At 49.6% G+C, this 16,359-nt stretch overlaps 2 protein-coding genes across 2 annotated transcripts in view; both read right to left on the bottom strand.

Moving 5' to 3' along the window:
• Positions 1–11,391, bottom strand: part of MCAM (melanoma cell adhesion molecule) — a 28,544-nt gene extending 17,153 nt beyond the window's left edge. Inside the window, exon 1 of the mRNA XM_083368775.1 lies at positions 11,292–11,391. Coding sequence (XP_083224901.1) covers positions 11,292–11,358 — 67 coding nt within the window. The 5' untranslated portion in view covers positions 11,359–11,391. The remainder of the gene's footprint in view (positions 1–11,291) is intronic.
• Positions 1–16,359, bottom strand: part of DRC12 (dynein regulatory complex subunit 12 homolog) — a 204,505-nt gene that overhangs the window by 57,640 nt on the left and 130,506 nt on the right. The gene's annotated exons all lie outside the window — the stretch shown is intronic.

Genomic DNA, 16,359 nt, shown 5'->3' with positions numbered 1-16,359 from the left:
GTCAATAAACATGGCAACCACTTAACTTGAGGAAACCAGTGTTGGAGGAATGGGGTAAGTGCACTCTGCTCCGTTCCTTTTGTCTTTGGATAATCGCTTTGACAGGCAAACAGGCCCAATAAAAACCACCATTTGACCACTGGAACTCTCAGCTAACAGGAGATCAGCTTCCCACATCTTAAAACGTGGACGTGGCTTGAGTAGTTCGCCATGAGGAAAAACACAGCTAAAGATGACCTCGTCCCAGACGGACACGTCTGAGAACACTTCTACTGCTTGCTTCTTGAATGTGAGTATGTCTTCTAAAAGTGTCCTGGACTGTTGCGATAAGCCATCTTGGCTTTTGCTTTGTTCTTAAGCCTTAATTAACATACACCCATTCCAGCACAGATGGGCAGCCCTGAAAAGAAACCAGAAGAAGAACCAGCCATGGACATAAGCTCTAAAGTTGATTCTTCTTTGCTGTGACCACATGGCCACCATCTTCATTTTTTCTTTCATCCTCCCATGGATGGAAACTGGCTTGGTGTGGCAACTTGTGGAAGAATTGCGGGGGGGGGGGCACATGCAATGGTTTAGTGGCTCCTTAAACAGTCTCTTCTCTGGTAGCCCAGAAGAAAGCTTTTGTCTCTTCCCAAAGAAAATCAACATCCTTGCCCGGCTGGACATCAGCAGAGACAGACCCAGAGTAAGCACAGATCACCTTCAGCACTAAGCAAATGTGAAACATGATGAGGCATGATGTTTCCATGCAACCAGCCTACAAAGCCCAGCTCATTGAGTTGGACAGGCTTCAACAGTTTGTTCTGTTTACTTATTCGCTCTGGTTTGTGTGCTGTTCCTCTGTGGAGACTCTGGGCCTGAACGCTGCAAGGAGAGAGACATAAAGAGAGAGAGAGAGAGAGAGAGAGAGAGAGAGAGAGGGCACCACTCATTCAGAGGTGTGGATGGGGCTGGACACCAGTAGAAAAGAAAAGAGGAGCTGAGTGAACAATCCAGGTAGACATCTAGATGACTTCCCCTCCATCCACCCCATTTGATGAGTCCTCAAAAGATCTCCATGGGTGAAGCAAGGGCTGCTCACTGATGGTTTGATTGTTTCCAGCCCCAGGCAAGTAATGGAGGTGCTGGCCACAATCCAGGGGAGAAGTAATCAGCTTCAATTGATCCAGTGCTAGGGCAGGGCCTTGGAGGAGGCTGATAAGTCTTGGTCCCGAAGAAGAAAACAAGCTTCAGCACATAAAACATCAACTCTTGGACCTCTGGGAGAAGGTTCTTGTCACTTGTGAACTCCGGTTCACTCCAGACAATGAAGGTGTCACAGGTTTTGCAGCTCAGCCCAAAGGATGGATGGTAACTCCAAAAGAATCGTCTAAATCATCCAGATCTGATGAAGTGGGAATAATCAAGGGAAGCCTGATGTGCTGGATTCAGGATCAGTCAGCAGAGTGGAGAGAAACCACCTTCAGGAGACTGGCAAAAGACAGATGGAGGCATCAGTTGACACTGAGCTGATATTGAGAAAACCATTCTGGCCAAATTTGAAGAGGTGTGGGAAATTCTTGTAGGATTCTATCCAGAATGAGCCAACGTATCACTCTTACCACTGCAGTTCAAATCAATAGTCCCACCTGCATGTTGAAGAACTCAATAGACTGCTTCCATTGGCCGCACAGGACTTCCATCAGGGTATTGCAGTCAATTTACAAGCCACACTCACAAAAGAGAGAATCACAGTCGGACCTGGCCATGAAATCCAGCCTCCCTACTCAGCACAGGAATCTAAATATCAGTGTCCCCGATGGCTCTTCCACCTCCATTGAACATCTCCAGGAAAGCTCTCTGGTTCCACTGCTCTTCCTACTAGAAGACCATCCTAAAAGATCATCACTGAAGAGACTTATTCCATGTCCTATGGAATAAGAAAGAACAATTCCTATTATTTATTTTTTGGGTAACTTTCTGTTTTTTTAATCTCTCGACATTGAGATCCTTGAAAAAGAACACCAACTCTAAGCCAACTCTCCTCTTCTCCAGGTCCAACCATCTGTCTCCAAAGAATGGCCTCCAAGCCACAAGAGATGGTGCTGAAAAAGAGGAATGTGAAGTCGGAAAAGGTTCTTAGCAAAGCCACAGAGCACCTGGTTTCCACACTGAAGAAAGAACAAGAAGGTGAAAAATCTCAGAAGAAGACCTTACCAACCAGAACCAACAATCTTGATTCAATTTGAATTAGCTGGTGCTTCTTTCTACATCCCTACAACCCTCAGGTAGCTACGATGTGTATCAATAAAATGGGCTGCAGATTAGCCCACAATGCAGGTGAAGCCCAATTGTCCACAGGGCTAGAAAAGGTAGGAAGCTACATTTGAGAAAAATGATGTGTGTGCCTCAACCCAACGAAGTAATGACCTACAAGCAAGATAAGCAGAATTTACATCTCTCCGAACACTTTCAGTATCTGACTGCTGTACAGGTGATCCATGTTCACAGGATCTAAGCTCAAGATGGTTAGAGTTGCCATCATTAAGTTCTTCCACTAACAAGGTCGGAGAATCTGTCAGGCTCAGAAAAAAAGATCACACCTTATAGGATCTGGGAGCTTCTTTAAGGTTTCTAGAATCCACCTGTTAAATCCTTACAAGGAGTGAAGGCTGTGCACAGCCACCTAGGGACCCCTATGTTTTTGGGGTGACCGGTTCCTAGTTGCACCCCTCTTTCTCGTTGCTTGGTGTACTTCAATCTGCAGTGCTTCTGGGGCTGGAGTGAATGAAGGTCGATCCATTTCAAGCAGCAAATTCAGTTCATGAACCATCCAGCACTGGAAAATCCTTCACGAGCAGAGCTCTCACAGCTTGAAAATTATGCTGGCTCCATGCTATAAAACTAGGCACCAATGCTGGCTATTCTCAAGGCCAAACCAGAGTTGGGAGAGGTTGAATAACCTGGTTTTAAATGGTGGGTTGGGGGAACAGACAGAAAGGCTAGAGCTTGCTGTTGGAGGACCAAGCTTGATTGTGTCCTCTCATTCTCCAGGCTGGCCTGCTGGAGGACTTCCGCCTGCACGACCAACTCATGCGCCAGGAATGTCCACCACGTGCCACTGAGCACAAGTCAGAGAGCAGGTCTTTTGTTCCTCTGCTGTCCCAAAGCTGGCACAAGGGCTGGCGGCTGGCACGTCAGAGCAGCTGCTGCCAACACTCTTACGGAAGCAGTGGGTGTCCAGAGGAGAGACGGGATGGCTCACCAAATGGAGGGGCAGCCAGGCCAAGCAAGGGAGGGTGGACCCACAGACAAAAGGGGTTTTACTGCTGGATGGATTTCTGTTTTGGAAGCCTCATTTCCTTCTTACGGAATGAGCCCTTCGGCATTTCCCATCAGGCCTGGAGCCCGGAGCGAAGTTCAGAAGCGAATTTCTCACTCCCTGCAGGAAAATAGTGGCAGCCCCCCAACACAATGGCTTGATTGAAGGCAAGAAGGCCCCAAGGATCCCGGGAAGACTTTCTAAACGGCTCAAAGGCTGCAGAGAAGAGGAGCCGGGAATAGAGGATCCATTCTCTGCCCAAACTTCTCCCCATTCCAAACGCCCACCCAGAATTGCCAAAGAAAGTGAGGAGAGGGGGAAAAAGGAAGAAGTCCACCCACCCACCCCTCCTCGGGAACAAGAGTGATCACATCTGAACGCAGCCCATGCTTTCTAGAAATCTCTGCAAAGCTTGGAACAGCCTCTTCAAGCCTGCATCAGTCAAGATTCGACCAAGAAGGCCTTCTGGGGGACGGGAAAGACTTGCCAATCTCAAGAAAGTTTAGGCTAGATTCTTTTGAGATGGTGAAACCTTCCTTGGGAAGGGGCGCAGGTTGAGGTGACTGCCGAGATGATCTGGAGAACACAGACCACACTTAAGAAAGCAACCATTACTGGAAAGCAACAGCCACTTGGCCCAAACATTAAATTAATGTGGGTTTTTTAAAGTGCAAAATACTACTTTTATTCTGGGCTGAAAAGGTTCGACCAGAAACAGAAATGAACAGAAGAAGCAAAACCAATTTCTAGATTGTTTCCAGCAAGAATCTTGCAAGAGAGATCCTGAAGGGAAGCTTGGACAATCCGGACGGAATGCAAAGTGGCACAAAGTTGTCAAAAAGCCACAGTTTGACCTTCCTGTTCTCTTGGCCAAGGCCTGGAGGACTTTAAACAAGGAGACTAAACCGATCAAAGAGAGGAGGATCAAGACGGCTAAGCTTCTCCCTGACACAGGGAGCAGAGATAGAGCACTGTCTCCTTTCTCACAACATGACAACCTGGGGTCATCCTGCTTGGAAGGAGATGAAAGGCAGAAAAGACAGGATTTCTTTCTACAGTTCATAAATCCATGTCCTCCCAGCCAAAGAGGCAACAAAGCCAAATGGCTGTTGCGGATGGCTTTAAAAGGAGAATTGGAGCACGTCGCAGAGCGCAAGGTTATCAGCCCCCAAACGCCCAGAAGGATTGTATCATCAGGTGTCATTTGCCAGAGAGCAAAACCAGAAAACAACTACAGATGCATTTGAGGGGAAGGAGCGCCGGGCCAGAGGTGGCTCGGGCCCCAATTGATGCGAGGGTTGTGATTCTCAGACTTCCCAAAACGTGATTTGCTGCTCTGTTGAAATCTCAATGAAATGTGCAAAATTAAGATCCCCATCTCTACCACCCCCAGCAGCGAACCTAGGCATGTTCCCAGGGAACATGAGAAGCAAGAGACCCCCGGATCCGATGCCGAAGCTGTCTCAGCCCCCCCCCTTCACTCTTCCCCAAGCAAACGTCTGGATGAGATGCAATGCACAGTCTCTCCAGTGAGTTGCCAAGGCAGAATGAGGATGGGGTGGGGGCTCATGAGAGAAGCACAATGCCTGACTCACTCCGGGGCAGGTTTCCCGGGACTCCAGTTAACCATATTTAGCCTGCTTGGGAACAGTCAGGACACAAACCTCGCAAGCAGCCAAACCCACTGGAGCAACGACCACTCGGAGCCGTCCTGGGAGGCCGTGGAAAGAAGTGGCTAAGCCAAAGGGTCACAAGCTCCTGCAGGAAGGAGCAACGAAGGGAAGCCAGGGAGGGGGGGAGGGAGGTCCAGTTCCCAGGGGGAAATTAATCTGAGAATTAATTGCCTGTCAATAAGGAGAGGATGGGGGCAAAGCTACTGGGGTGGGGGTAGAATTGTGGACATGCCAGAAGGGTGGAAAAAATAGCATCTGGAGAGGATAAAAAAAGAAAGCGTAAGAAAGTTTGCTTGGAGAGGAATTCTCCCTAGAAGGAAAGGCTTGGCTTTTCTCCCAGTGGATCTGATTAAGCGGGTAGAATAGAAGGCAGATATCTCTATTTATCAGGGGATGCTGGTTTGGGCTCCATTCGATGTGGCTGTTATGCTGTCATTTGCACACTCCAAGCCAGGTGCTTTTTAAGGGAGTCTGGCAGGTCCCCTATTGTAGGCAGCTTATGGATTCAGACTGGGGAGGGAAAGAGGCAAAAAGGATGTGGGGTTCTCGAAATTCACAATGTACAACACAGTACAACACAGGAAGGAGAATGCCGAAGAGAGAGCACGGCATGCAGCAATGTGAAGGCTTTATTTCCTAGCCAAAAACAAAACAAAAAAAAAACCACTCTTCTTGAAGGCAAAGATAGCGATTAAGCATTGCTGCAAGAGATGGGAGAAACAAGGAAAGGCAGAAGACGGAAGGGCCGTGGTGGCTCCCAAATTCTCTGGGAGCCGTGGCAGCACAAAGTTGCAGGTTTCATCCCTGATTTTTTTTCAGAAAGAATCTTGCAAGCCTGGACCCAATCTCGTTTTTAAAAAATAAAAAATAAAAATAAATCTGGAGACAAAGAACAGGGATATAATGGCGCTTGGATCTCACTTTCTATGACTTCCAAATGCCTCCCACCTTTAAAGCAGAAGGGAGAACGATCAAGAAAGGTTGCGCAGAGTTCAGAGTCAAACGTTTGCTGCCCCAAAGCTATCATTCCCACTTTTGGTTTGCCATCATAAGCCTCCTCTGACTCCGAAGCTTTTGCCTCCTCCCTCCAACCAGAAACTACAACTGCATCTCTTCCATAAAGTTGTAAAAAAAAGGGGGAAATCTGTGGACCATTCCATGCAGTGGAGAGTGTTGTTAATCGTTGCAACCAATGGATGCATTTTCAAAGCAATTCTCTTCAGCTTGTGATTTCATTCCACTGTTAAGAGCAATAGCACCTAGACTTATTATATACACAGTGCTTTACAGCTCTCTCTAGGTGGCTTAAGTGGCCTATGGCCCCCAACAATTTGGCTCCTCATTTTATTGACTTTGGAAGGATGGAAGGCTGAGTCAACCTTGAGCCCGTGAGAATTGAACTGCCGGCAGCCGGCAGTCAGCAGAAGTAGCCTGCAGTACTGCATTCTAACCACTGCACCACCAAACCCAGGTCAAGCTCAAAGTATTTGAAGGGTACCAGGCAGTGCTAAATTCTCAACATCTGCACCCTATGCAAATTCTCCACAATCCTTCAAAACAAAGTAATAAACTGGTTTTAGAGCCTTCATGGGCTCTACCAAGTACCAGCTGATCCCATTGGTTATTTTTGTTTCCAGAAGTTGGTCCACTCAATGACTATTTTACTACAGGAATTGCATGATAGGTAGTCCTTGACCTACGACCGTCATGCAGCCTATTTATGGGATGGCCATAAATCCTGACCTGACGTTATGATCTTTTTTGCAGCAATTATTAGGCGAACACGATGGTCGCTAAACAAGCACAGCGGTCATTAAGAGAACCCATTGTTCGCCATGGCCTGGTTTGGCCCCACAATGGAAGTAAATTCCAGTTTTCAGCAACACTATCATAAAATGTAATCTTGTGACTGCGGGATGCTGCAAACGGCTGTACCTGTGATTGTGTTCTTGAGAGCCAGAACTGCAGCCCCCTGACCATGATGGGGGTGCGAAAAATCAGAACTGGGCTATGACTCCCTTTTTTCCAGGTATGTTGTCAACGCTGCTAACATCGGATGTTCTTTCTTTGACAACTTATGGAGATGCAGCCATTTTCCTTCTTATGTTTTCTTCTTAGAATTAGAGTTAGAATTAGATGATACTGGGGGGAGGAGGAGGAATGTGCACGGGAGTTTAGTTAGACATAACAATACTGTACCTAGTGTGAGAACCAAGGTTATTGAAATAAGAGATGATAAGAATTGGCAGGCTGGAGAACTGGAGGGAAAGCCTGCATTTCAAACTAATTGGAGAATGTGATTTATGACTGTCAATTGGAGGAGGGAATTGTCCTTTGACACTATGTGCCCAGGGGAGGGGAAATTCAGTTTTTGGCTTCGATTATGTAAGTGCTGATATTATGCTACTCGAATAAAGATTCTTTAAGGTAAACACTGCCTCGAAGTTCTTTGAAGAGTTTCATCTGTCGGAACCATGACTGGTCCTAACTTCAAAAAGTCGCCAAGTGACCGATTGTTAAGTCAAGGACTATTTGCATTTGAAAATCTTCCTTCTCTAACTTTCATTCAGATGACTCTCCTGCAAGGGAGGAGTTTTTAAATCCTTTTAAATACTCCACCCACCCACCCCTCCACACACACAAAGGTAACGTCAACAAGCGGGGAATCCAAAGCAGACGTGGAATTTTAGATCAAGCCTTCTGGATCACATCCAAAATTGTTGTCTGGTGATCTTCACTGGCTCTGGTTCAAGGGAAACAACCAACCGGAGAGGTGACTCAGTCTGAGAACTGGTTATTTCCATACCTATCGGATGTGATTAAGAGAAGGAACATGGACAAGGTTGTGAGAAGTGAGCAGTGTAGCTGTGGTGGTGGGTAATCTTTGAACGTGTGCTTTAGACCTGGCCTCAGCTGCCCCTAGCCAGTTCTCTAAAGAGTGGCTAATAACAGTGGTCCTCTCTGCCCGGGTTCTGGTCAACCATTCAGTTAATTCTTGCAGTGTTCGGACACTGCACTAAAACAACACTGAAGAATCGGGACAGCCAGACGCTTCAAGACACAGACAAACCTACGACGGCCAACGAAGAAAGATGGAAGACCAAAGGTTCCTTCTCCAAGGCACTCTATGTCCAATCATTTTTCCAAGCTGGAAAGAATTCCCCGTGGGCACTTTGGTGTCCCGGATGGTTAAGACCCTGTTCAGATACACGGTACAGTCCCATAATTGATTTCCTGAAAGGAGAACAGAAGGCGGGCCAGGAGGTGGAGACTCATCAACAGGACGAGGGTGGTGTGGACTTCAACTCTCAGAATTCCCCATGCTGGCTGGGGAATTCTGGGAGTTGACGTCCACGTGTCTGAAAGTCACCAAGTTGAGAAACACCTTGCTAGAATTAGACGTGTCCAGAAGGCCTAACGATCAATGACAGAAGATCCTGGAAATGGGTATGAGCCAATGGGTCGGAGACAGTTACTGCTCTCGGTTTCACCTCCATGAACAGACTACTGCAATGTGCTCGGCGTGGGGCTGCCCTTGAAGGCTACTCAGAAGGTATCAAGAAGATAGAAAGTATCTTATCTTGTTGGTGTGGATTTTGATCTTGAACGCAGTCCCTGGAGACAGGACACCAAAGAGCTGACTGCATTTATGCATTTGATGACATCTGCCCTAGCTATTGATTTGAGTTTTAACTGGAGCATTGCAAGCCCCTCTTATCGAAGTTGCATAAATAAAAGTCCACAGTCGTCTTGCAGTGAACAGTCTCACAAACTGGGTGTTAGGAAGGGCGTGGCCGGACATAAAATGTGGTTTTATGCAGAAAGCAAGTTGGCTATTCAATCCCGAATACATTCTCCATCACCTTTTTCCTTCGTCTTTACCTTCTGAGCAACGGACAAAGCACCGGACAAAGCACAGGGCTACCATCACCCTCAATTTTTATTTTCTAAGAACATTTACAAAGGAATAATGCTGGAGCTGGCATGTTCCTTTCCCACCTTCCAAGGCTTGTCAAAGGAAAGAACCGCAAGATTTGCAAAGCAAAGCTGCCCGCAGGACGAGAATCCCTCTTTTCCCGTCCCCGATTGGAAGCACACGCCATCCCTCTTTCTTTCTTTCTTTCTTTCTTTCTTTCTTTCTTTCTTTCTTTCTTTCTTTCTTTCTCTTTCTTCTTTCAAAACTTTTACATATTTCAATGTACAGCTTGTTCCCAGGCCGAGCGCAGCCCTGGAATTTTTTTGGCACCATTCCCTGGTTATAAATACTTCCCTGAGAAATTAGCAAACTAGCAAAAACACGGCCCTTTTTTCATTTCCATATCTTGTTTGTTTTTTATTTAACATCTTCCCGATCACAAATATTTTTGAACACATAAGCAGGATAAGAGGGGGGAAAAAAAACAAAAAAGGAAAAAAAATCCACATGTTCCCTGAACAGGGCATGACCCAGCAGTTGGAAACGCAAAGGAGATGCCGGGCTAATCTTGCAAAGGCTTGGCTGGGGGAAGAGACTGCGCGGAAATGCAAGGCAGGAGGTGTCTTCCTTCATTTAAAATCTCACAGCCCTACAGATCCCTTGTTTTGAGCGGCAGGCACCACGCCCTTGGGGTTTTGAGATTTCTGCCATCTTGAATTAAGGATGGAGGAGCAAGGAAGCTGGCACTTCTCTCAGTCTGGAAGACACCGTGGAGAGCACCAGCCACAGAAGACACCAGCGTCCAGTGCCAAAAAATCTGCCTCCCTGGAGTTTCAGCCTAGCAAGAAAGCTCAGGCACGCCAAGTGGGTGGGCAGCATGTGCCCAGAGTCCCCTCCCTCAATGCCCTGCTCTCCGTGGGCAGGGAGGGGCCGGGGAGGATAGGAAGCAGAGCCACCTGTCCCGGCTGGGGGACGCTCGTTTGCACCAGCCACAATCCCTCCTTCTAAGCCGCCCAGCCAGCTCTGGGCTTGTCTTCTGGGTTCTGCTCTACGGCTGGGGGGGGGGAGGTTAAGGGGGTTTAGCTCAGCTTCTTTGCAGGCAAGGTGGAACAAAGGTTGCAGAATCGAGAGGCTGGGGAGGTGGGGGGGGCTTCCCCGCCCTCCAGCTACCAGCCAGATCTTTTTTTTTGCGGAGCAGCTGGTGCCGGGCTGGGCTCCTCCCTTTCCGAGCCAGCCGCATTTGCAACGAGAAGTGGGGAGGGGGCCTGAGCCCCACGAAGCCCCGGGAAGGACGCTGCATTTCCCCCCCCCTTCCCAAAGAACCAGGGCTGGGTCGGTGGGAGGCTCAACGCGGTTAGAAGCGAGTCGCTGGCAATGAACGGCCGGGCCCCGTCCGGCTCAGCTAGGTCCCTGCTCAACGGGCAGGACTACAAGGCTCATTATCCTCAGCCAGTTCCAACGCGGGCGTCGCAAGAGCAATCCTATTTTGTGGGAGGGGTCCCGAAGAGGTTTTGCAAAAATCCCCCGACCGAGACTGCAGCAAAGACGGGCCCGCCCCCTGCCGCCCCCCGCCGCCCCCTTCACTCTCCGCGCCTGGGAAGCGGGGCGGGGGGCGAGGCCAGGGGGGCGTCCTAGGGAATCCCCTTCCTAATACCCGGGGAGGGGGCGAGGAAGTGGACCCGTTTCACCCTCGCCGCCTTTCCGCCACCAGAACAGGCGGTGCCCGAAGGACGGACGGCCAATTCGCCCAGCCGCGGGGTCATAAATCAAAGCGGGGCAGGGAGCAGAGGGGGACGGAAGGGGGGGGTCTTGCTGGGGCTGCGATTTGGAGGCGCCCTGACCTCCCCCCCCACTCCTGACCTCCCCCCCTCCACGCCCTCGGCTCCCCAACTCCGGTTCTTTATGCCTTCCTTTCTTCCACCACAGCGCACCCCGCCCCCTTTTCCTCCACTAGTAGTTGCAAAGCGGTTGTAGCAGCTGCTGCACCCTGGAGTAGAGTAGAAGCGGAGGCAGGGAGAAAGGTGGGCGTGTTCTCCAACCGTGCAGGCGGAGAGCGCGAAAGGCGCCCCGCTTCTCGGCACCGGGTGGGACTCGCGCGCCCTGCCCAGCCAAAGCCTTCCCGGGCAGGCAAGCCGGGCACCCCCCCCCACACACAGACACCTTCCGAGCTGGGCACCTCCTGACCAGGCAGGCGCCTTCCCGGGCTCGCCTGGAACTGTCCGGGAGCCGCCCCCCCCTCAGCGCCGGGGTAAAGGAGCCGCGCCGGGGTCGGAGAGCGCAAAACGCGCGCTGCGACACCGGCAGCCCTCGCTCGTGGCAACCCCGGGGCAGGGGGCTCCATCGTGCCGGGGGTCTGGGGGTGCCAGCCTCCCGTCCCGCCCGGGGCGCCCCCGCTCACCTCTGCCGCAGTAGCTGGCGAGCAGGAGGCAGCCCAGCACCAGGGATCGCAGCCGTCCGCAGCTCATGGTCGCCCGCACCGTGCCCGGACTCCGACTGCGGCCAGGAGCCGGGGAGCTGGAGCCCGGCGGCTGACGTCACGGGCGAGGGGAGGGGCCGCTCCGAGGGGGGCACCCCGGCCACCGCCCCCCATTCCCGAGGGGGGGCTGCACCGGCGCGGAAAAGCAGCCGGATGGGAGCAGGTCGCGGTCGAGCCCGCCAGGCTTCCCGGCTGCCGGGATGCAGATGCGGGCGCATCTGGCCGTCCTCCCTGGCAGATGCGCGCAGCGGAGCCGGCAAGGGCCACTCAGGGCGCCCGCTTCAGTTTTTCCGGACAAAAAAAAGAGAAAAGCCGGAATTCCCCCTGGGACAGGGAAGGCGAGGGAGCAGCGGGGGTCCCAATAGGGCCAGTGCAGGAGCATCGTCTGGGTGGGGTAAAAGCAGGGGTCCCCCCCACACCAAAAATCAGCAGTCCCGGGTCCAGGTGTGACCTGACATCCTTGGGGAGCTTTGCCGCATCCTGCCTCACTGAGTGGACATCTAATCAAAATTGAAACTCCCAAATAAGTCGTATCCTGTGAAAAGGGGGCTGGTTAGATTCTGGCATGTGCCCCCCCAAATGTGCACTTGCAGGGCTCTGCCTCCTCCTTTTAGCCTCTTCTCTGTGGGGGAGTTTCTCACTTGCCCACAAGGTGAGCAAGGGCAGCCCTTTGCCAGGAGCCCAAATTTTGATTGGGTGAGCGTAGGGGATGCTGCAATGGTCATAGGTGTTAGGACTAGTTGTAAGTCACTCTTTTCAATGACGTTTGAATGGTCATTAAACAAATGGCCGTAAGTCGACTTACCTGTGCAGTCCCTCTGAGAGCAAGATGGGCGGTACTTAAATGTGATTGACAGATATAGAGAAAGAAAAATAGATGATAGGAGATAGATAGATAGATAGATAGATAGATAGATAGATAGATAGATGATAGGTAGATAGGAGATAGGTGATAGCTGATTGATAGATAGATAAGAGATGATAGGTAGGAGATGCTGCAGGGAGTCCTAGCTGAGGGAGAAACCTGGACAGCCTTCTCCTGGCTGACGGGTTACCCTGTTTACTGTCCCGCTGTGGTTTGGAAGGGGTGAAAACCCCCACCCTCTTTGGGGACGCTGCTGTTCTGCCCCATGTCCACTATTGAACAAAAGCAGTTTCAATACTGTTTCAGCAAACATCTCTGCTGCTGTCAACCTCTGAAATGTTTTCTCTTGCTAAGAATCTCTCCCTTCTTCCTTCCCTCTCTCTGTCTTTCAGAGAGAGAGAGAGAGAGAGAGAGAGAGAGAGAGAGAGAGAGAGAGAGAGAGAGAGAGAGAGAGATAGAGAGAGAGAGAGAGAATCCACCCCTATCCTCTTTTCAGTTATTCTACGCCAACCCCTCTGGGCTGGAGTTGGCTTTGGCTTTGGCTTAGGCGTCATCTCTGAATCTGTGAGTTGCAATCCACAATTCAGAGCTCAAACGGGCAGTCCTCGTTTAGTGTCTGCCTCATTTAGCAATTGCAATTACAACAGCGCTGAAAAAGGACCTTTGTGACCAATCCTGGCATTGGCGACCTCCCCAGATCTGTAAAACTAAGGAAAGCTGAATCACAAGTACAGTTGCCATTTCACTTAGCAACTGCTCCGCTTGACGACCAATTTGTTCACACGGACTGTGGCTGCTAAACCAGGACCACCTGGTACATGAATTTGGCCCCTTGTAGCTTGTTCAAGGAAACATGGTTAAGCAGACTGCAGCTGGTGCAGTTTGTGGACCTTGTTCAATAAAGTGAAGAGCAGAAGGGATTTTGTATGGCAGACCCTCCTGATTTCCTAAGAAAGCTGGAAAAAAACTATGCCCGGGAGCTGAGTTTTGTGCAACTCTTTCCGCCTCTCTCTGCACCGTCTGGACTGATGTTTTTCTCCAGTTCAGTGGGGATTTTTCCAGAGCTTCCAGGGTTAGTACAAACACATGGCGTTCAGGTATGCACCGCTCCACTCCCCAAACAGATTCTCAGAAAAACAGAAAAGCAATGTAAGAGTTCACGGCAGGAGGGGATTTTCAGAGGGAAGGCAGCTTGGCTCATTCGTGCTTCAGCCACGTGCAACGCTGCAGCACCGCACCACCGAGCTTGCTAGTGCATGCACTCTTAGCAAGACACCATCCTGTTCCTTCTCCAGCAGCAGAAAAAGGGTTCTCACTGTAACTTGCAAGGAAATGGGTCTTTGAAACCTTAATTCCGTCTTATTGCAGACAACCTGCCCTGGTTTTCTAGGGTCTGTACAGGAGAGCTGGCTTGGCGTTATAAACAAGCATAGAATAATAGCTGGTCTTCACAGAATTGAGCAATTTTGCAAGCACTGGCTCTTTGCCCTGTTGCCTCCTTTCTCTCCTTCTGATCCCAAGTAGGTTTGTTTGTGTTAAACACACATTTCTGCTGAGCAGGAAGATACCAGGATCCATAAACATCACTATCGTCCCCTGGGCCTGTTTCCCGCAGTCTGTTAACCTGAGACAAACAACCTTCTGACTTGCTGTAACCTCCCATTTATTTGCACCCACTCAAGCGGCTAAGCGACAGATGAGAGGCGTGATCCAGGGTTGTCTGCAAGGCAAGATGAGAGCCGGGACGATACCAATCGAAGTGCCACCTGTTTTTAATGTGTATCACGTCTCACATGGTTTCCTCTTGTCTCGTGGACCCTCCGGAGCAAAAGTTCCATCAGGGTTTCCCAACCCCAACAACTTTACTGTGTGTGGAATTCAGCACCCAGAATACTGGGAAGTGGAGTTCATGCATCTTAAAGTTGCTGAGCACCATCACTGATCTACTGTAGATCAGGGGTAGGCAACCTTGGTTCTTTTATGACTCATGGACTTCAACTCCCAGAATTCCTGATTCTGGGAGTTCAAGTCCATGAGTCATAAAAGAGCCAAGGTTGTCTACCCCTGATCTAGATGGTCACAACTGTCCGGCGTCTGGGAAGCCCCAAAGCAGAATTTGGGTCGGCCATGTGTTTTACCAGCAACTCACAAGATAATATAAACCAATGTTGATCAGAGCTAGTTAAAGGCCATAATGTAATGACCAGTAGCCTCTGGGTGACACCTCTGATGGCCCCCATCAACCTGGAGGCAGACTTCACTAGGGAAGCACAACTGACGGGAGAGTTGACCGTTCAACTATTGCAGCCAAGTGAGTTCCCATGTGATATTGTCATGATTGGGTCTCCTGCCTTCTCTGCCTTTCCTCTTCAATCCAGAAAGACTAGAGATCAAAGAAGATATCTACCAGTCTTAAGGTGGGGACGAAGACCCAGCTGGCCTTCCCCCAAATTCGAGGAGGACTCTGTCTTTAGAGGAACAACCTGGCTTTCCAAATTCATTGTGCAAACTGTTTGGACTTTTTTTTCCTCCAAAAGGAGACCTAAGGTTGAATCCCTCTGTGTTTCTGAGCACCGCTCTTCCTTCCAACTCAAGAGCAAATTTGAAAAGAGGCGCTAACTTGGAAGAAAATCTTTGCTCTCCTTCAACTCCACTCTTCTCCAAGACTAACATCTATAACAGGATCATCACCGGCAGATTTAAAACAGATGTGCCTCCCCCAGCAACCAGATCACTAATGCCTGGGAGAATCCGTAATATTTCTTTCACATTTTATCATGGATTCACCTCTTCCACTCCTTTTTTTTTTTGAGAAATGAGCCGTCCGCTTTGTTCCCGATGGCTTCCTTGTCTTGACCTCAGATGCGCCAGCTGCAGAGGGAAGAAAAGGGAATGAAGGGAACCGCTGACAATTTGAAAAATGGAGTCTGAAAAATAGAGAGGGGGGGGAAACAGGAGGAAGGAGTCCCCAAATGGACACAGTTGACCTCTCGATTCATCTCCAGGTTTTATGTGCAAAGAAGAAGTCTTGGTGTGCACCAGGCCAGACCACCAGGCTGGGATTCCTTTGTGACCTTAGGAGAACTGCAAGATGTCAGTCAGTTCCAACCATCCCTGGAAGCTCCTCCTGGATTAACAGAGGGAAACTCATCCTTTAAAGCAGTCACAACGCAGTTTAATCTTAGAACGAGAAGCCAACAGGCTAATCTGCAACTGAGTAACCTCAGCAAATAATATGTAATCATTTTTAGGGGACCTCAAGAAGATCTGTAGGAGACAGAACATTTGGACTGGAAGTGCCCTTCCGGTTAACTTATAACAGACCAGTTTGTACCATTAAGCCTCTGTGCTTTCTTAAATTGGAGGGTCAGTCAAATCTTTTCCTGTTTTGGAGACACTCAACTGGTTTGGTCTGTTCAAAACATCTGTAGCCTTGTATATTATCTTTAAGCTTTCTTACGGGCAGGTAATACTCCCTCTATTTACACGTATGGGGACCACTTTACGTGCACCTTGAAAGGAAGCTGCTACTCCAGGTTCAGCGAGCAAAGGTCATCTTAGCCACCCTTGCCCTACTTTAGGAGAACCGGGTTTCTGTGGAACGTGAGTCTTCATCAAAACCTTCTCCAGAAGGACGTTTCCGATCTGCCCTTGCAGTCTAAGCTTTTTGTTCCCTCCGTTCAGAGTGATTTAGCTTCAGATGATTCATCAGAAACGACGAATTCCATCCCCCCCCCATTTCCAAATGAGATTAAAGGCTTGAAATGGCTTCACTAGGCTAAGATAGATGCCAGACGCCAGCCTGTTCCTTTGGCCCAGAGGCTGGTGCAAATCTAGTTTGGCAGCGAGTGGAATCGGGGACCGAAAAAGAAGCTTTGAATTGCAGCTGGGTGTGCAGAGAAGAGCAACAAAGATGATTAGGGGGCTGGAGGCTAAAATGTATGAAGAGCGGCTGCTGGAATTGGGTATGTCTGGTTTAATGAATAGATGGACTAGGGGAGACACGATAGCAGTCTTCCAATATCCCAGGGGCTGCCACAAAGAAGGGTATGTGTGTGTCAAGCTATTCTCCAAAGCACCTGAAGGCAGGACATGAAGCAATGCATGGGACCTAATCAAGAAAAG

This window comes from Vipera ursinii (genome assembly GCF_947247035.1).
Source record: "Vipera ursinii genome assembly, chromosome: 8".
Classification (NCBI taxonomy): Eukaryota; Metazoa; Chordata; class Lepidosauria; order Squamata; family Viperidae; genus Vipera; species Vipera ursinii.
The sequence above is the reverse complement of the archived record's forward strand: the minus strand, read 5'-3'. Positions and strand labels throughout refer to the sequence as shown.